Source organism: Cryptosporidium parvum, chromosome 4, assembly GCF_000165345.1.
Source record: "Cryptosporidium parvum Iowa II chromosome 4, whole genome shotgun sequence".
Taxonomy (NCBI): Eukaryota; Apicomplexa; class Conoidasida; order Eucoccidiorida; family Cryptosporidiidae; genus Cryptosporidium; species Cryptosporidium parvum.
The window spans coordinates 839,721-859,634 of record NC_006983.1 but is presented as its reverse complement, the minus strand read 5'-3'; the positions used below and the strand labels follow the sequence as shown (position 1 = coordinate 859,634).

Below are 19,914 nucleotides of genomic sequence, written 5' to 3'. Positions count from 1 at the left end.
TAGTGTCCTTTTTATTTTATTTTTTTTTGTGTTGATTATAACCTTTAATATGTATTTACTTAATTATTTACCTTTCAATAAACAAAATAGCAAAGCGGAATTCTTGCATACGCTTTTTTTTTCTCCCCTCAACATGCTTTAAACTTCTAATGCATGCAGATTCCCGCCGGATTTTAATTTCTGAATTGCACTAATGATGAGGTTTTTAATTTGTTCATTATCATTAGATTTTGCTTTAGATTCAGAATCTAAGTATGAGTTTTTGACATTCTCATAATATTGTAGAGTTTGTCTCAAAAGCGTAAAAACTAGATCATGTCGGAACTGGCTTTGTTTAAAAATAATATTGTTATTTAAACTATTATCCATGATTTCTTCATCACTGTCATTTTGTTTGTAAATTTTGTCTTCTTCTTTTTCTTCTTTCAACTTGTCTGTGTTTAAAGTATTAACAAGTTCCTTCATTGAAGAGAATATTTCCATATCATCTTTTCCAAATGGAAGTATGGTATTTGCATTATTATTATTATCATTTTTTAATTGAATGAGTTCTTGATGCAATAGTTCCATCTGTTCCATAACTTTTCCTACACTTAACATTATAGGAAATGGAGTATTTGAGTTTGTATCATTTTGAATGGTTGTACATGTTGTTGAATCCATTGAGCTTAGTCTCAAAAAAGAGTCAATAGTTGTAGTAGGGGTAGTATCATCAACTTCAGCATTGTTTTCAAATTGTGAGAGTTCATCTTTTATTAAATCAATTTCAATTGAGTTATTATTTAATGATTTAATATTAATATCATTTTCTAAAAGCTGCTCATCACTAATTTGTTTCTCAGTATCATATTGTTCACTATTAACTGCTATATGATTTGATTCAAACTCATTAGTAATATTTTGAATTTCCTCATCATCATCAGCATTTCTACTGATGTATTCAACAGAATCATAAATCAATTCATTACTAGGAATATAATTACAATTCATGGTTTTTTTCACAATATCATCGGAACTTTTCTTAAATGATAAAACAAATTTAGAACTTTTTCTTGGAAATTTATTTCCAACAATATTTCGTAATTTGTAACAATTATATACAATCTTTGATTTAATAGTACTTGAAGCAGAAATAAATCTTTTTGATGCATATGAGCATTTTGTATTTAGTTTATAGGATGCTTTGTTTGAAACTTGACTAACTTTTCTTTGAATTTTAGCTTTTCTAGATGTAGAGATTATTTGAGTTTTACTAAATGATTTTAGTTTTGATAAACTTAAAGAAGGTTTTGATTTTCCAATACTGCTACAGTTTGAAGTAAGCCTAGAGATCATTTTATTATTATCATCACTATTTCTAGACTCTTTCACTGAAGATATCTTTGTCTTGATTTTTGTTCCAATTTTTGAAATTGACTTCGTTAAATTAAAATATCCTCGTTTAGATTTATCCTTTATTTTCACCATTAATTGTTTAATCTTTTTTCTTTTAGATTCATTTTCAAATGGATTTTCACATTCATCTTCAATGTCAGAAATCTCCTCCATTAATGACATTCCACACTCAATACTTGTTGTTCCTGCTCTAAATAATGGAAAATCTAATTTAGTTAGTTGATTTCTATTTATAACTTTATATTGTTCTTTAGTAGATAAACATAGACTCCTTCCACAACTTATTTCTGACATATTTGAGACTGTTAAATCTCCATTATCAAAAGATTCTGAATTCATTCTTTTCTTTCAGTTTTTATCTCAACTTTTACAGAGGAAAATATTTATTAATCAAAAAAAAATCCAAATTAATTCGTTTTTTTCTTTTCCTCCCAACTTCCTGTCTGACTGTTCTCTTTATTTTATTATATATATTTATATATATATATAATAAAATAAATATCGCTTTTTTCCTAGATCTTTATTTTCGTTTTCTTTCCTCCCCACGCCTTTCCCTTGAAATTGTTATCTTATAAACAATGATTTAATATTCTTGTAATCAAACCTTTAATCATAAATAATAATCAATCTTTATTTATTTCCGTCACTATTATTATGTTATTTTTTTCCTTTTATTTCCTCTTTTTTTCCCTTGAATTTTTTTATTTTTTTACATTTGTGTGGATACCTAACTGGCGCCACACGTGCGGCGCCACGTGCCACGTAATTTTGCATGTAAAATAATGCATTCAGAATAATTTGAAAAAAAAATGAAATTAGTCAAGTGGAAGAAAAAAAAAATTAAAAATAATTATAGTAATTATTATTAATATTAATAATATTATTATATTAGTTGTAGTAGAAACGGCAGTTCTTATTGTTGTTGTGAACTATTATTATTCCAAAAGTAAAATAAGTGCTGGACTTGTAACCCGCCATTTCTCCTCCCACAATTCATCCTTTTCAAACTATCTTCAAATTACAAAACCTATAAATTCAATGTACCTATAGACGTAGAAACAATTTGAATAATTTCATATTCCACTCATTTATTCTTATTTGAATGGAAAATAAGAAAAGGTGTTGAGTCTATCTCTGAATTATATGTCTCACGTGTAAAATATACTAAGTTTTCCTAAACTTAAAACAATGAAAAAGAATAAAACCAAATTATTTATAACAAATATTCATCAATATCACTTCAATAAACAATTCTAGTCTATCATTATCATAATAAAAGATGGATTATGATCGATAAGATCTCATTTAATTCGGTTTTAGTACAAATGATTGGTCCATCTAATCAAACATATCCTACCTCCCCCTAGCTCTTTTTCTCTAACTGCTCCTTTTTCTTTCCATATTTCTTCTATTTGAATATTACATGAAAAAAATAGATTCACAAATCAAAAAAGAAGACTTGCTTTATTTGGGTGGAGCAACATCACTTTGTTTTGGATCTGGAACTTTCCATCCTTCTGGAGTTTCAGAAAATGGATCAAGTCCGCATGGTTTTGGTAACCAACTGGTACCGACACACTCTTTAAGATTGCTAGCACAATTCTTCTCAAAGCATTTCTGGCATTTTGTATTACAAGTAGAAGTGAGACAGGCAGATTTACATTTCTTACTACCACAAGTTGCTGATTCCTTGTAGCACGAAACACATTGGTCTGAGATCCTGAGTTCTTTTGGACCAAAAGATCTGTTTTGTATACACTTGGCTGTCTTACCTCCATTTCCAAGGGATGATCTTCCACAAACGATCACCAAATTCTGGAAAAATACGCTAGTTTCACCAAACAAAATTTCCAAATCTGTTGGATTTAAACAGTTACCAGTACTTTCTCTTGTTATTGTTGGTTCTGGAGTACTAAATGAGGTTTTGGAAAGAACTTCCATTAAGCTCATAAAGTGCTCTTCTTTTTCATCCTTTTCATCTGATTTTGGATAGCTTTCTGATATGGTCTTAGTAGTAGTACTTGTTGGTAAAGAACCATCATCTTCTTCTTCATCTGTTCCTTTTGTGCTTCTTAAGTTTCCCCTGGCCATTTCACTTGTTGTTGGTTTTGTTGAACAAGCTGTTCCTGGAATTTTTGTTGTTGTGGTTGTAATTAAATGAACATCATCATCATTACACTTTCCAAAATGTAAGGCAGTCAGTCCCTCATCATCGCATTGAGCATTCTTAAATGTACATGGATTGCCATAAGTCACCCCATCGTTTCCACAAATTGGACGGTATTCTCTTGTACATGGAGTTTTGCAATTTGGACCTCTTTCACGATCTAAAGGACCTGGGAGACCTCTACCACCAACATCAACATTGGGAGATTCAACATTTTCTTCAGTGGTGAGACATTTACCCCAATGAACAAATTCGAGGTTTGGATCTTCACATTGAGAATTTCTAAAGTGGGAGATATTTGTGTAAGTTTTTCCATCAGAACCACATATTGGTCTATAATCCATTGTCACAAATGGAGTGACACAGTCTGGACCTCTGACTCTGTCAAATGGACCCAATGGAAGTGTCTCAAATGGACCAGAATCCTTGGTAAATATGATTGCCGTGATTTTATCAGCATCATTACTGTCACAAACTCCCCAGTGGAGGAATTTAAGTTTCTCATCATCGCATTGAGCATTTCTGAAGTAGCAATCATTTGCATAAATGGTACCAGTACTTGAGCAAACTGGATTGTAATATTTAGAACATTCTTGTTTACAATTTGGACCTCTTTTCCTATCAAATGGACCTAAATCTGCCTTAATTACTTTTGGAGGATTCTTCTGATCTTCTTCACTATCGTAAACTCTGGCCATGTAATGCTCCAAGGTAGAATCATCACACATTGCATTTAATAAATAGCAAATATTTTTGTACTCCTTTCCATCACTACCGTAAACTGGTGAATCTAAACTACTGCATGGCTTCTTACAATCAGGCCCTCTGATTCTATAGAGAACATAGTTATATCTATAAAACTCAGAGTTTATCTCACCAACTGGACTTAAATCCTTATGTTGTTCAGGCTCACCACTACATTCTCCGAAATAAGCAAATTCGAGATTTGAGTTATCGCACTGAGCATTTCTGAATTCACATGGATTTGGATAAGTAGTACCGTCTGTCCCACATACTGGGTCAAACTCTCTAGTGCATGGAGTTCTGCATCCTGGACCTCTAACTCTGTCAAAAGGACCCAAAGGTTCACGTGCTTGATCTGCATCAAAGGTACGTTTCTCAATTCCAACTGGAGCCTGAGATGGTTGAGCTGGCTTGTTACATATACTCTTGCTGCATTCTCCCCAATGGAGGAATTGAAGATTCACATTATCACATTGTGCGTTTCTGAATTCGCACGGATTTGAATATGTCACTCTATTTGATCCACAGACTGGGTTATACTCCCTAGTACAAGGTGTCTTACAACCTGGGCCTCTAACTCTGTCAAAAGGACCTAATGGAATCAAATTCCCAAAGTATTCCTCATAACCTTCAAAACAGACTCCCCAGTATCTGAATTCAAGATTTTCATCATCGCATTGAGCATTTCTGAAATGGGAAACATTTTCGTAAGTCTTTCCGTTAGTACCACAAATTGGATAGTATTTGAAATCAACAAAGACTGTCTTACAGTCTGGACCTCTAACTCTATCAAATGGACCCAATGGTTCCAATTCAAAAGGACCAGATTCTGCGATAAAGATGATTCCATTAATCTTGTCAGCATCATTACTATTACAAACTCCCCAATGGAGGAATCCAAGCTTTTCATCATCACACTGAGCATTTCTGAAGTAGCATTCATTTGCATAAACAGTACCAGTACTTGAACAGATTGGATCATAGAACTTTGGACAATCTTGTTTACATTTTGGACCTCTTGGTCTATCCAAGCTTCCCAAATCTTCTCTCTTCTTTTTATTAGCTTGAGATTCTTCTAAAGTACATTCTCCCCAATGTTTGAATTCAAGATTTTCATCTTCACATTGAGCATTTCTGAAGCCCGAGATATTTGAATAAGTCTTTCCATCTGAGCCACAAATCAAGTTTAATTCATAAGTTACATAAGGAGTGACACAGTCTGGACCTCTAATTCTATCGAATGGACCTAATGGAGGCCTTTCTATTGGTTCTTCTGGCTTAATTTGTGTGAGACATTCTCCCCAGTGAGCAAAGTTCAAATTCTTATCATCACACTGAGCATTTCTAAATACTGAAGTATTGTCATAGGTTTTTCCATCAGAACCACAAATTGGGTCAAGATCCAAAGTGACAAATGGAGTTTTACAATTTGGACCTCTGACTCTGTCAAATGGACCCAATGGAGGTCTTTCTGTTGATTCTTCTGGCTTAACTTGTGTGGGACATTCTCCCCAGTGGACGAATTCCAAATTCTCATCATCGCATTGAGCGTTTCTGAAAAGTGCGACATTCGAGTAAGTTTTTCCATCAGAGCCACATATTGGTCTATAATCTGCTGTAACGAATGGAGTTTTGCAATCTGGACCTCTAACTCTATCAAATGGACCTAATGGAGAACCTTCCTGGAAGTCAACTATTGGCACTGCAGTGGTAGTAGTGGTAGTAGTGGTAGTAGTAGTAGTAGTGGCAGTGGTGGTAGTAGTGGTAGTGGAAATTGGAGATGGGACAATACCTTGTGGCAAATATGGACGTTTGGAGATGAGTTGTTCACGGCCCTTAAGTGAACTTAGAGTTCCTTTGCATCTTCCCCAATGTTTGAATTCAAGATTTTCATCATCGCACTGAGCATTTCTGAAAATAGAAACATTATCATATGTGTTTCCATCAGAACCACAAATTAGCTTTAAATCAAAAGTAACAAATGGAGTTTTACAACCTGGACCTCTAGTTCTATCAAATGGACCTAATGGAGGAATACTATCACCAACTCCTGTTAATTCTGCAGTAGTAGTAGTAGTTCTTTTTGAAGAACTAGCTGGGAAAATATATACTGGACTTGTACTGTTAACAGTAATATTGCCTAAAGTATAATTATACTTGAATTTCTCAGCACATGCTGACAAACTAATGAGATACCCAGCCAAAATGGCAAAAATTAAGTTAGAAAAAACAATTCTCTCCATATTTTAATAATTATGTAAAAGAATTACTTTACTGATTAACGACCGAATTGTTTAAGTTATACTTTTACGTTTATCCTCTAACCCGGTCATTTTTTAATTGTATTATTTAATTTAAGATTTTTTTTTGCCTTGCCTCTAATTTATTTAATTAATTGCCTATATTTATGTTATATATTAATCAGTACCGGTAAAGGCGCGCAAATTGTGGCGCTTATGCCGAGTATAATTTATAATTTTAAACGAGTGAAGAAAAGAGTAATGGAGAGAATTAACATATGTAGGGGATGACTTTATTGATAATTGTAAAGATTTTTTTTTCACACTTCTTCCTTTTTATTTACTCACTTGATAATAATAAATCTATATAATTAACTTGGGATAAAACTGATTAATTTAGAGTGAAAAACAAGTCATTGTTTAACTTAGGGAAAAAATATTAGTCATCAATTTTTATGACAAAATCACATTAAAAACTAGATAAAGATTTTGTAAAGACTCTAAATAATTGTAAAAATCCTAATTAAAACGATCTAAAAGAAAAATACTCTATCTATAGACAATTGTTTCTCTTTCCTTAAATGAGAATGATCGAGATATGTATTTAACAAACATAGAAATTAGGGTAGATATTATCTTCTCATCCTGAAAAAAGAAAGGAGCATAATAAGAAGATTGAGAGGAAGAATATTACACGATTATTATCCCCCTTGTAATTGCCTTTATGTTGTCAAATGAAAGTTTACTTGGGGTCATTTGCTTTAAAATGATCAGGGATTGGTTTGTGAGGATCTAGAGCGCAAGGTAAAGGCATCCATGTAGTCCCTGCACATTCGTTAAGCTGTTTGGAACATTCTCTAATTGAACATTTCTGACACTTAGCAACACATGTGTTAAACAAGCACTGGGAGGCACAGTGCTTAACTCCACAATGAGCAGTTTTTGCCCAGCAATCATTACATTGAGCTGATAATTTTAAACCATCAAAACTAAGCTTTGAAATACACCTAAATGTATTCTTATAGCTCCCAAGAGCTTTCCTGGAGCATTTTGCAACAGCATTTTGGAATTCATCTCTGTGAGAACCAAAGACAATATTCACATCTGAAGCAAGTTTCACACAACTTCCAATTGAGGAGCTGTTAAAAGGAGCAACTGGAGTCACGACAGTAGTATTTTTCATAGCAGCTTCAATTTTATCCCAGGAATCTGAAATAATTTCAGTTGTATTAGTATCCATATTCTCGAAAAGCTCCCTATTTTCTTCAGAATGTTCAAGATCTTTGATTAAATCAGTCAAATTCTTGCCCTGATCGTACTCTCTTTTAATAATCTCCAAACTTTCAATGATAGACTCTTTTTCAGAAATCTTCGTGTAGTTCTCATTCAAAATGATATTTGATGATCTGACATTTTGAATTAAAGCTGTTAGAGCTATAATGAATAACAATCTTAATGAAACCATTTTAATTTCTTTATTTTTTTCTTTAAAATTATATTAAAAACAATTATTAAGAAAACGATATGTATAACAATTTAGATAAAAGTGCTGTTAACCACTTAACAATGTTCACAATTACTATTAACTTCTAACCCACTCTTTTAATTATAAGTAAACTTGAAAGTTTTTTTTGCTCCTCGTTAATATTAAAACTACAAATTTAGCCAAACAATTCCAGATATGAAATTAATTGGATCTAAACGCGTTACCAATAATATGGCAAATATCCATACATGTACTGTCCATATGTATATTTCTGTTATGTCTATTGGATATTTATTGGATAAAGTAACCATGTGGGGAAATTGCATGTAAATTAAAGTTGCCAAAAAATGGCGGCAACTCACAAATTAACTATTAATTTACAAGAGAATAGTAAAAACTAACCTCCTTTTCAATTATTAATATTACTAATAACATCAACACTATTAGGAGTAAATATTGAAAATAATTTAAAATGTAGAATTTTAGAGAAGGCAAGTTAGATAGATAGAAATAGTATTAATGGACTCTTTTTGAATAATATAGTATAATAGTCACAAATTACATTTTTTTCCTCTATTTTGTTTTAGAAATAATTCCAACAACTGAAAAGAGTATTCAAACAAATTATTAACAAACATTTGCTGGAAGAAAGGAAAATAATAATAAACTTTTCTACTATAAATACTTTACCGGAATTAAATCTTTAAATAATTTCGAGATAACGCGCCCATGGGGTTGGCGCGCATGCTTCAGGCGGCATGCGATCTAATGAATTAATAGATTCAGTATAGGAAATAGATCAGGAAATGAGGGAGAACTCATTCAGTGAAGGAGATTGAGTGATTAATTCTACAAGGGAATTATAAAATCAGTTTGTTAGGAAGAAAAGGAAGGTAGAGTTTAAGAGAGTGAATAATAGGTTCTGCCAGGAAACTATTTAGGGAAAATAGGGGATTTAATAGGAAGACAAGTCGAAGAATATATCATCTTATAGTAAATATATATAATACAAATTATTAGCAAAGAATGAAGGCAATTTTTGCTAGCAGAGCCAAGTTGGCATGGCTTTGTATCTTTTTAGTACTCTTATTCTTGACTATTAATCAAACTTTGGGATCAAGCCCAAAAAAGGCTGTAGATCAATCCACACAAACAGGTTCTGGTAATCAAGAAAGTAGTATGACTGAGGAGGCAGATTCTAGTGAGGGAGAAAATGAGCAATCTCCAGATATTTCTATTGCTTTGATGGATCCAAGTGGAGACTTTCCAGCACCAAAGGAATATTCTCAAGCTGATCAAGGAACAAGCACTGAAACTCATAAAGTGGTTATTCCAAAAGCACCAAAATTCCAAGGTGAAATTGAAGAAGTTTCAGAGAGAGAAGGTGTTATTTCTCCATTTGATAAACAAACAAGTACTGATGATTTGGAATTTGTTCAATTTGAGAAAATTAAGGAAGAGCCATACATTTACACTATGCCAATTGATTCTGAAAAAGCTAAGCTTAGAGATATTAAACAGTTACAGTACACTGTTGAACCAGAAGTAAGCTTTGACGAATATGAAATCGGAAAAGATGTTTCTAAAGATAGTGAACTTTATTATTCATATAAAGAAAAAGTTGCTAATGAAAAGAAGGTACTTTCTGAAGTACTCAAAGTTGTTTCTGATGCTGAGAAGTATCGTAAATCCATTGACGATAACATTAAGTCTTTAATTTTGTCAGTTAACCAAATTAAGGATGCTATTGCTCAACATGAAGAGCAATTACTAAATATGCAAAAGTCTGGAACTGTTCCAAATGTCTCAATTGTTGCTCAAGAGGATGAAATTGCAAGACTTAAATTAAGATATCAAGAGGCTTATGGGCACTTCATGTCTGAGAAGAGAAAGAGAGACAGTGCTATTGACCTTGTATTTAAGGCAAAGAAACAACAACTTAACATTGAGGAGAGAATTAAACGTACTGATGAGAAGATTAAGCTTCTTGAATCTCAGTTGGATATTCATGAAGATTCTAGTGTTCCAGTTGAACCATTGGAAATTCTTAAAGAGCCAGAAGTTGAGGTTAAGCAGAGTTATATCCAGGATGATTTATCTCTTGCATCAAGGCGCTCTGATATTGATATGAATCCAAATAGTTATGACGCTTCACATGGTTTGGAAGCAGAAGAGTCCACTGGTGCTCCAGAGGAATCACCAGCATCTCCAGATGTTTCAGTTGAAAAACCAGTTAAGACACCCGAAACTTTGTCTATTCCTGAACTTTCTGCTATTACACCAAAAGATGTATCAATTAGTGCAATTGCAACAGACACTACTACCATCACAACCACAGCAATGCCTACATCTTCCAAATTCCAGAAATTTGATATTACCAAGTTCATGAAATCTGCTCTCTCTAGCTATTTCACTGATCAAGCTCAGCTCAATCAGTATGCTTCAAGTGTTACATCCAAGATCAATTTGATCAATTTTGCAATGAGTTGTATCTTTGAGGTAGATTTATTGTTTAAACATTTGAATCTAAGAAATGGTTCTTCTTATAACTCATCTGATGCCATTAAGGTTTGTAGACAAGTATGGAGAGAGTCATATACTGAAATGGTTAGATTCTACAAGACATTTACTCCATCTACTTTAAGAGCAATCTTCAAACTTTCAATCCAAGCCGATCAAGAAGCTGTTTCAGTACTTACCAATTACTATGTTGAAGAACAATTTGCCACTATTGCTAAACATGTTGATGGAACATCACTTGCAACATGCAAATCTGTTGTTTCTCAACTCTTTAAATCTGCTGATTTCCAAGAATCTCTTATTGATTCAATCTGTCAGAAATATTCATATTACTTGAATGAATACTCTGAAATCATTCCCAATAGAGATCAATTAAAGCTATTTGCTGCAAAGCTTGCTGTATTTGGCTCAGCTCCATATTCTTATGATTCTGCTCCTTTCTCAAGCTCTAATGATTTGGATCAGATGATTTCTGAATTTGACTACAATTCTCTTACTTCAGCTTCATCATTCTATGCTCAATGTCTTAAGATATTCTCCACCAGTTATGGTCCAGAAAGCATTTATGGTCTCAGCAATAATGCAGTACAAAGCGTTTGTACTTCAGCTCAGGCTGCATTCAATAAGGCAATGCCACATGGAGTAGATGTTGTTATCTTCTCATCAAAGTTGTTCCCAATTGATTTAATTCCATTATTATCAGGGGCTACAACCATTTCATTCTATGGTTTAACTCTAACAGGAACAACTACTGAAGTTCTTCTTCCAAAAGATGTCTCAGCAAGTCCACATACATCTTTACCACCACAAAGTGTTTCAGATCTTTCTCCAGCACTTCAGATTTCTTTACAGGTTCTTGATGAACAATCAAAGACTCAAAAATTCCTTCAAGAACAGCAACAAAGTATTAGTAAGATTTTAGAGAATCCACTTTCTGCTTCTGATATGCACAAAATAGTTGGTGTTATTAAGCAGCTTAATGATAAACAAAAGGTTGTAGAACAAGAAATTATAGCTGCTTCTCCAATTCAACAAATCCAAAGAATCCTAATTGCAGTTCCAGAGCCTAAGACAACTTTAGAAATGTCAGCTGAAGCTTCAATTGAAGTTTCTGTTGCAGGTATATTTGTTGATAGAGTTTCAAGTCAGCAAAATGCACTCTCTTCACAGATTGCTCAGTTAGAAAGCATTTTAAGAAGTCCCTCACTCTCTCAAGAAGATAGATCTCTTACAAAGGAGATTCTTAAGGATACTGAGAGCAGAAGATCTGAATTAGCTTCACAACTTGAGGATGCTATTTCTTCAATTCCTGCATCTATTTCAGGAGTCGCAGATTCACCATCAATTTCATTATCTTCATCAATTTCAATCTCTCCATCATCAACTGATAAAACCGCTTTTGATTCATCCATTACTGAACTCAAGACCTTATACATGGATATTTCAAATTCTAACAAGGAATGTCAGAGATTAGTTCAAACCATTAGTTCATCTCCAATTAGTGATTCTTCTATTAAGAATGATTTTGAATCTTTAACAAAGAAGGTTCATAAGGTATCTTCCAAGCTTTCTAAGATTAATAAGAAGCTCCAGCAACCAAACATCTCATTCAAGTCAAAGTCTGAAATTGAAGAGTTTAAGAAGATTCTTCAAAAGCTTCTCCATGCTTCACGTCAATTAACTGAGAAACTTAAATCTGTGGATAGAAACATCTCAGGAAATTCTCAGACAATGAATGCTACTCCATCATTATCCCTTTCTCCAATTCTCACACAATCAACTCTTTCTAAAACTCCTCTTCCAAGCAGTACTTCAAAGATTTCATCTCTTCTCGTCAGAATTCAACATGTACAAAGCCAAATTGAGAAGTACTTGTCTGCTCTTAAGGAGAGAAGGCTCCAAAAGACTGAGAGAAGAGCTTTGAAGAAGTTCTTTGCCGATGTTGAGCCTAGACTTAGCGTTCTTTATAAGCTTTTGGTCAAGATTTCATCTACTCATAACCAAGTTCAATTGGCAGATTTTGCTTTAAGATACTTTGATCAGATTATGGAAGTTTACAGTAGACAAAGGTTACTCCTCAAGAATTACTTGATTTACTCAAAAAGATCAGAGACTTCAGCTGATGGTATTAAGATCAATAGTATGATTTCTGAAATTGCTGAGAAACAGTCTACTATTGAAAAGATGTTTTCTGATACTAGTTCAAAGAAGGGTGTTACATCACAGAAAGACAATTCTATCTCTGAATTCAATTCTGTATCATCTCCTTCATCAATTGTTGAGCCAGAGGTTCTTACAAAACCAGCTCCAGGTTATCAGAAGCCAAAGAAGCTTGTTCTTCCAGCTATTCCATATTTCAGAAGACCAGCAATTCCAAAATCAAGAATTAACTATTCTAATGTAAGAAGAGATGAAAGAGGAGTTCCAATAACTTCTGGTCCAGTTGTAGGTTCAAAGGTTGGAGAAAAAGCTTTGAATTATGTTGAGAAAGCATTAGTTAGACAAAAGACTCCGGGTTTATATCCTGAAGGATATGTTGTACCAGGAAGTGCAGCAAGAAAGCCAGTAAGATCTTCTAGAGGTCAAAAGACTGAGGTTTCCAGTTCAATTAAACCTCAAAACAGAGATGTATTTTGTACTAGAATGGGATATTCTTCAATGACTGTTAGAGGTAACCAAATTGCCTTCAGACTTTATATGAAGTCAACAAAGATTCTTCCAAGAAGTTCTGTCAGTACAATGGATAGAAGAAATGCATGTGATATTTCATCATCAATTCAAGAAACAAAGACAGCAAAGGAATGTGCTAGAGTTCTCTATCCAACATTACTTAGACTTGGTTACACAGTTTCACAGAGCAGAGTAGAGAAAGTTTGTGTTGCTATAGGTATTGATGGAAAGGTAGAAGGATGTTCTTCTTTGATGAGCTACAGAACCTCTTCTCCTTATGCATTTTCTCCACTTGAGGAAGAAAGAGCTAATAAATTATATTCAATTCTTCACAAACTTCAGACTGTTGGAACTATTCCATCCTCATCTATTCCATTCCATTTAGTTTGCCATGTATTTGAATCTATGAAGGCTTCTTTACAGAAGAATGAAACATTCTCATCCTTCTTTGCTTATGAGTGCTCATCAGCATTTGAACAACAAGCCTCTCATGATGGTCATCCATTTACTACTAATCAAAGTAGTGCAATTCTCAAGGCTTGTGAGGAGTCAGGTTTTCCTTCTTCCAATTAAGAAAGAAGTAAAGCAAGTTTAGATCAAATATGATAACAATTTATACATTTTTTTATTACTCTTTATTTATACTGGTTTAATTTTCACCAGAATTTATGAGATTAGTTAGATTGAAAGAGATTGAAAGGGAGAGAAAGAGAGGGAAAGAATAGTGTGTAACATTGTGATTATTTGATTTCTTTAAGATTATACTTAAACTAATGGTAACAAGAGTACACAGTACAAAAAAAAATCAGCAAATCCGTTTGATCATTCGAGTTTTTATTAGTATTATTACGGTTTTGTCATCACATAAGATGATTGATTATACCCAACCTATATCTTAATACAGAACAGCTTGAGCCACCTTAAGGGGTGTATTCATCATTAAAGTTAAGGCCAAGTATTCCTTCAAAGTTTCTTTAGTTTCCAATAAACACTAATTATTTAAACAAGTAAAAAATACTCAAGGTCCTAAGAGTGAGGAAAGGCTTATTGATGGGAAATAGTTTGTTTGGTTTCTTTGACTTTTCGTCGATTTTATGGTGTTCTAGATAATACTAAACTCCATTAACGGAAATTATACTTATCATTTTCTTGTAATCTTTCAGTCCTCATTAATATATAATATTTTGGATTTGTTGGAATATTGGGGTTTTCCATTATAAATGTTCATCAATCTAATGAATGGTTTATGCTATGAGGTTGAGTTACTAGTTGATAATGATTATTATATTTTAGAGAAGAGTTAAAGAAAGAATAATAAACAAAATCTCAAAATATGAAGAGAGATAAATAAAAAGAGGTTTGATATATTGGTGGATGGTATATTGTAATTATAGGATTTCAAATTCTATACAATATATTGTAGATGGTGGGGATATGTATATATATAAAATACCAGAAGTTATTAAATTCTTGATTTTTCTTACCATTTAGAAATAATTAATGGTATTCCTACAAGAGTTTTTAAAACTTTCTTTTTTTTTGCCAGAGAGGTAGAAAAAAGAGTGAAAAGTAAATTATTTCAAATGTTATATATGTATTTATGCCACTATTATATTCCATCACTATTCAATGATGACTCAAGTTTTTCCTCTTTATTCTTGAAAAAAAAAGTAAGCAGCTGGCTTACAAAGGGGGAGAGGAGAGAGACAATATAAGAGAAATTACTTTTGGGGAAACAGGTATTATTTCACTCGTTGGCCTTTTTATACCAAGTGTTTATTTTCTGGGTATTAGAAACTATGATGCTTTTATACTCAGTTATGAGTTAATAAGAATAGGAGCTCAGTGATTAATGAGAGGAATCATTAAAAAAAATAGCACCTTAATTATTATTTAGATTATTGTCTTTTTTTGTGTTTTCCATTTTGATTATAAATATTGTGTGGATGGGATGCATGCAAATATAAATATAATCTTAGAAAGGAATTCTCCCGCCATTACATGCATTTCTGAGTTTTGAAGAAGTTATGACTTTAAAGAAATTAGGTTTTCGAGAAATTGAGTTTTTAGACAAATTATTTGATTATTTTTAGGTTTTTTAAGTATTATATGTAACAGTTTATATTAAAGTCTAGAAAGTAGATAGGAGTGTAGGAGACGACTTTTTTTTTTTTTTTAATACATTTTTTCTTTTCCCTCTTCTTGATATTTTAAAAAACATATTTTAAAAACAAAGTGGGATTTGTAGAGAATATTTTAAAATTATTTTCCAAATATTTTTCTTTTTTGGGAAAAAAAGTTGTTTAAAGCAAGGAAAATTTAAATAGAAATATATGGGGGAAGAGAGGAGAGGAAGGGAGTGGGGGTGGTGGTGAAATAGAGAGGGAAATAGAAGAATTCTATATTTAGACCTTTTGGGAATATCTATTAATTTTGAATGGAATATTAATTTTTATTCTTCATGCACATGCATGCATTCCGATACCATAGTAAATTTTTTTTACATACCGGAGTTTGGCGGTAATTTTGTGATTAGTATAGTATTTATATAAAAAAAAGATCTTAATATAAATAAAAATTGCAATAGAAGAAGATAAAGAAAAAAAAGAAAGATAACAACAAATCGGTGTGATTTTTTTCAAATAATAGAAAGGAGATAAGAAAAGAGTTTGAAGGAAGTTATTATTTTACTTTTTTTTTTTTATTAAAAAAATTTTAAAATTTGATTTAGTATATTAATAATAAAATAATAACAAGCGTGATATATATATATTAAAGATGAGCATTTTATAGTTAATAAAATATTGATGATGAAATTAATGTTAATAAATTTTTTGTTAAAATGGATTATATTCTCTTATATAGTAATAAATAATATAAATGGGATAAAATCAATAAATACTAGTAATTCAGTTTTTCCATATTCAGAACAAAGAAACATATTTACTGATAGTTTAATGTTATTTGTTGTGGATCATCTTGAATGTATAGAAAAGGCAAAAAAAGATGTAATAGAAAAATTTAATAATGATGCAAAGTTACAAAGTATAGGATTATATAGAAGAATAAGAGTAGAATTAAGAAAGAAGGAAGAAATAAAGTTTATTAAAGAAGTTAGTAAAATGCGTCCATTTAGTGGTTTATTTCCAGTTTTAGTTGGCGAAGTAATTGATAATTCAATAAATTATTGTATATATAAATATGTTGATATAAATATGTGGTCAGGTTTTAAATATGGAAAAAAACTTCCAAAAGAGTTAATAAAGGATTTGGATAAAGATTTGTTGGAAAATAATACAATAAGTATTCTTTTATTTAAAGGGGTTTGGTATATATATGAAGGAAAAGGATATTATTCACCAATTAGAATAGGTGAGAATATGCAACATATAGGTATATTTTCATATTCTGGTATAATAAGTAGTTTACATTATATATTTATAAGAGAAGAATATAGAGAAAAGTCAATAATAGATAATTTAGGATCACATAGAAAGAAGAAGATTGATATAGATCAAAATAAGATGGAATTATTAAGACAAGAGTTTATATTTAGAAGATCATTAATGAATACAATAAATAAAGAACAAGATGAAAGAATGGATATGGATGCTAGACAGATGGTAATTCTTAGAGATAAGATTAACAATGATTTGAAAATGGAAGCAGTTAGGAATGCTGGAAAATCATCTGTAGATTCACAAGAAGATTGTTTAAATTGTAATGATATATTTAAATGTCCAAATTGTGATTTGGAGATTTTTCCTTCAGAAAATGAAATAGAATTTAATTCTTTAGTAATTTTAAAAAATAGAGGATTTTGGTATGAGGATACAGTGAGTAGCAGTAATACAAGATTTCAAATTAATTTACCATTTTATGATAAGATGGATCTTGAAAAGTATAATATTTATTGTAATGGTAATTCTTTTTCTACTAAAGATAAAATTGAGAGAGATAATGGTTTAAAAAAAGAAGTTATATCCCTACCAGCGGAGGATATTTCACCAATTTTTGATTCAGATATTGATGGTGAGGATCATTATTATAACAATGAAAATGATTTATCTTATGGATTAACTTCTTTGAAAGATTCAGGTATAAATCAAAGTAATTTTTCTTCTTCAAAATCATCATCATTGGGTATTGCTAATTCTCAAAATTCACCTCAAGAATTATTCTCTTTAGGATCTCAAAATTCTCCAAATTCTAAAGATTCTCATTCTAATAGTTTTTCAAAATTAAATTCTCAGATATCTTCTTCTACTTTTATTTTAGAACCATCAAAGCCTATTACAAATAATAAATTTGATGTTTCAAATCCAGACTCAAAAGATAGTAAAAAATCTTTAAAGCGTCTTCCAAGACCTTTTGGAGGATCTCATTTGACTTCAGTAGATAATACATTTGTTGATTCGAGTCTTTCTCAGAAAGCAGCTTCTCCAGTTATAACTCATGTAGAACCTTCAAAGGATCCGAGTCTTTCACAGAAAGTAGTTTCCCCAACTTCAGTTCCAGCCTCGGCTCCAGCTTCAGCTTCGGCTCCTGGTTCATATATATCTCAAGTAGAACCTTCAAGAGATCCGAGTCTTTCACAAATAGTGGCTTCCCCAACTTCAATTCCAGCTTCGGTTCCAAACTCAGCTCCTGGTTTATATATATCTCAAGTAGAACCTTCAAGGGATCCGAGTCTTTCACAGGCAGTGGTTTTTTCAACTTCGGTTCCAGCTTCGGTTCCAGCTTCGGTTCCAGCTTCAGTTCCAGCTTCAGCTTCGGCTCCTGGTTCATATATATCTCAAGTAGAACCTTCAAGGGATCCGAGTCTTTCACAAACAATGGTTTCTTCAACTTCAGTTCCAGCTTCTGCTCCAACCCCAGGTCCAGCTCCAGTTCCGGCCCCAAATCCAAGCTTAGCTACATATCCAACTCCAGTTCCTCATCCAGTTCCAGGTCCAACCTTAGCTCCAACTGCGTTGACTTATCTGGCACCTCCATATCCAATTCCAACCTCTTTTGCTTATCCAACTCCAACTCCATATCCATATCTATATCCTTACCCATACCATTTAACTCCTTTTCCATACTCTCCAGTTCCTTTTCCATATCCAGCTCAAAATTCTTCTTTAACTCCAATTTCAAATCAAACACAGTATTCAACAAACAATACAACCAATGGAATTACTTTAGAACCAAATTCCAATAAAAATGCCACAGAAAGATCAAAGTCACAAAATCCAGATCAAAGTTCAGAAATGAGTCATTCAAAGAAACAAGATTTCTCTCCAAGTTATAGAGAATCATCTATTACATCTTCAAGAAAAGAAAAGAAAAGGTCAAAATCAGGATCAAAGTCAAGATCAAAGCCAAGATCAAGATCAAGATCACAAAACAGCAAGGAAAAACAAGAATTCCAAAATAATAAGAAGGTCAAAAAAAGAAGTCAAAATTCACCAAATCCAAAGCAATCTTTCTTGGAAAAGAGAGAACAGAAAAGAAAAAGAAGATCTGAAAGTGAATATAGCCAATATAATTCAAAACTTAGATCAAAATCTGAGACAATACAAATTACTTCCAAAAAGCATAGCCATAATCTTGAAATTCAAGTCCCAACAATTAAAGTTAAATTCATGATTGATGAAGAAAGAATAATTCAAGACTTGATTAAAACCAAACAAAAAGAAAATTTTGATTCAATTTATCAATCTATTTCCTTTAATCAACAAATTCAAGAATTCATAGAATTTGAATCTTTTTGGAGCAATAGAAAGCATAGTATAATTAATTTAACAAATAATACATATATATATAATCTTTAATATTGTATATTCTTCATCTTGTAAAGTACTATATAAGATGATTTTGAAGAAAAAGAAAATTATAAAGAATGAGGATTGAGAAAGAGAATAGGGAAACAAAGCAAATGGATGGAAGGAGATAAAACAGGAAAAATGAGAAAAAAGGATATATTCTTTAGTTTTTAGTCAAACGTTAACTACAGTTTGATAAAACACTCGATTGTAAACATTATAAAGAAAGAAAACCTTCCACTAAAATTCTTCTTCATCCATTTCATATAAAGCATCTTTTATGGCTTGATCTGGATTCATTAATTTCTTTTCTAACAAATCTTCAGGATTTGAAATACATTCTATCCAATTAAATGGAAATTTTTTATTTACTTTAAAAACACCATAAATAAAATCAGTATTATTCCCAGATTGAAAACTTGAACTACCACTACAAAAAGCTCTAATAACTTTTCTTTCTATTTGTATTTTTTGATCTTTCATCTTTAATTTGCATGCAATTATTCCTATAATGGAATATTCCAATACTTGAAAGATTTTACCATCAAATAATCGATTTATTACACATTCAATTATATTGGATTGTTTCTCATTAACTTTATAAATGATCTTTGAACTTTTATTCTCAAGTTTTAAGTAATTTGTTTCAAATAATGTATTATTAAATGAAATCTTCTGATCTTGAGGAATTATTGGAAATTTATAAGGAATTCCTTTATAATCTGGAAACTTTTTTGCACATAATTGAATCAAAAACGTATCTTCTTCTTTTAAAAGAATTATTGGAAGTGGTAGAAATGGATAAGCCAGTTGAACCTGTCCATAACAATAAGATAATATTGGCAGCTCTTTTTTAGAGCTCATTTTTTCCCCACAAATCAAAGT

At 31.8% G+C, this 19,914-nt stretch overlaps 6 protein-coding genes across 6 annotated transcripts; 2 read left to right on the top strand and 4 right to left on the bottom strand.

Moving 5' to 3' along the window:
- Positions 1-138: 138 nt before the first annotated feature.
- Positions 139-1,734, bottom strand: cgd4_3560 (hypothetical protein; the record flags this gene model as incomplete). The annotated part of the gene is made up of 1 exon (XM_625932.1): positions 139-1,734. The coding sequence occupies one exon, from the start codon at positions 1,732-1,734 to the stop codon at positions 139-141; it is 1,596 nt and encodes a 531-aa protein (XP_625932.1).
- A 1,125-nt stretch (positions 1,735-2,859) lies between these two features.
- On the bottom strand, positions 2,860-6,549 carry cgd4_3550 (secreted protein with signal peptide and 12 KAZAL repeats and a mucin-like stretch of threonines; the record flags this gene model as incomplete). Its single annotated transcript, XM_625931.1, has 1 exon — positions 2,860-6,549. One exon carries the CDS (start codon positions 6,547-6,549, stop codon positions 2,860-2,862), a length of 3,690 nt encoding a protein of 1,229 aa, XP_625931.1.
- Positions 6,550-7,288: 739 nt separating this feature from the next.
- cgd4_3540 (conserved hypothetical protein) lies at positions 7,289-8,011 on the bottom strand (the record flags this gene model as incomplete). Its single annotated transcript, XM_625930.1, has 1 exon — positions 7,289-8,011. One exon carries the CDS (start codon positions 8,009-8,011, stop codon positions 7,289-7,291), a length of 723 nt encoding a protein of 240 aa, XP_625930.1.
- A 1,047-nt stretch (positions 8,012-9,058) lies between these two features.
- cgd4_3530 (large hypothetical protein with signal peptide, within large locus of signal peptide containing proteins) lies at positions 9,059-13,795 on the top strand (the record flags this gene model as incomplete). Its single annotated transcript, XM_625929.1, has 1 exon — positions 9,059-13,795. The coding sequence occupies one exon, from the start codon at positions 9,059-9,061 to the stop codon at positions 13,793-13,795; it is 4,737 nt and encodes a 1,578-aa protein (XP_625929.1).
- Positions 13,796-16,029: 2,234 nt separating this feature from the next.
- cgd4_3520 (hypothetical protein with signal peptide and repeats, within large locus of signal peptide containing proteins) lies at positions 16,030-19,038 on the top strand (the record flags this gene model as incomplete). The annotated part of the gene is made up of 1 exon (XM_625928.1): positions 16,030-19,038. One exon carries the CDS (start codon positions 16,030-16,032, stop codon positions 19,036-19,038), a length of 3,009 nt encoding a protein of 1,002 aa, XP_625928.1.
- A 231-nt stretch (positions 19,039-19,269) lies between these two features.
- cgd4_3510 (hypothetical protein) lies at positions 19,270-19,893 on the bottom strand (the record flags this gene model as incomplete). Its single annotated transcript, XM_625927.1, has 1 exon — positions 19,270-19,893. The coding sequence occupies one exon, from the start codon at positions 19,891-19,893 to the stop codon at positions 19,270-19,272; it is 624 nt and encodes a 207-aa protein (XP_625927.1).
- Positions 19,894-19,914: the final 21 nt, after the last annotated feature.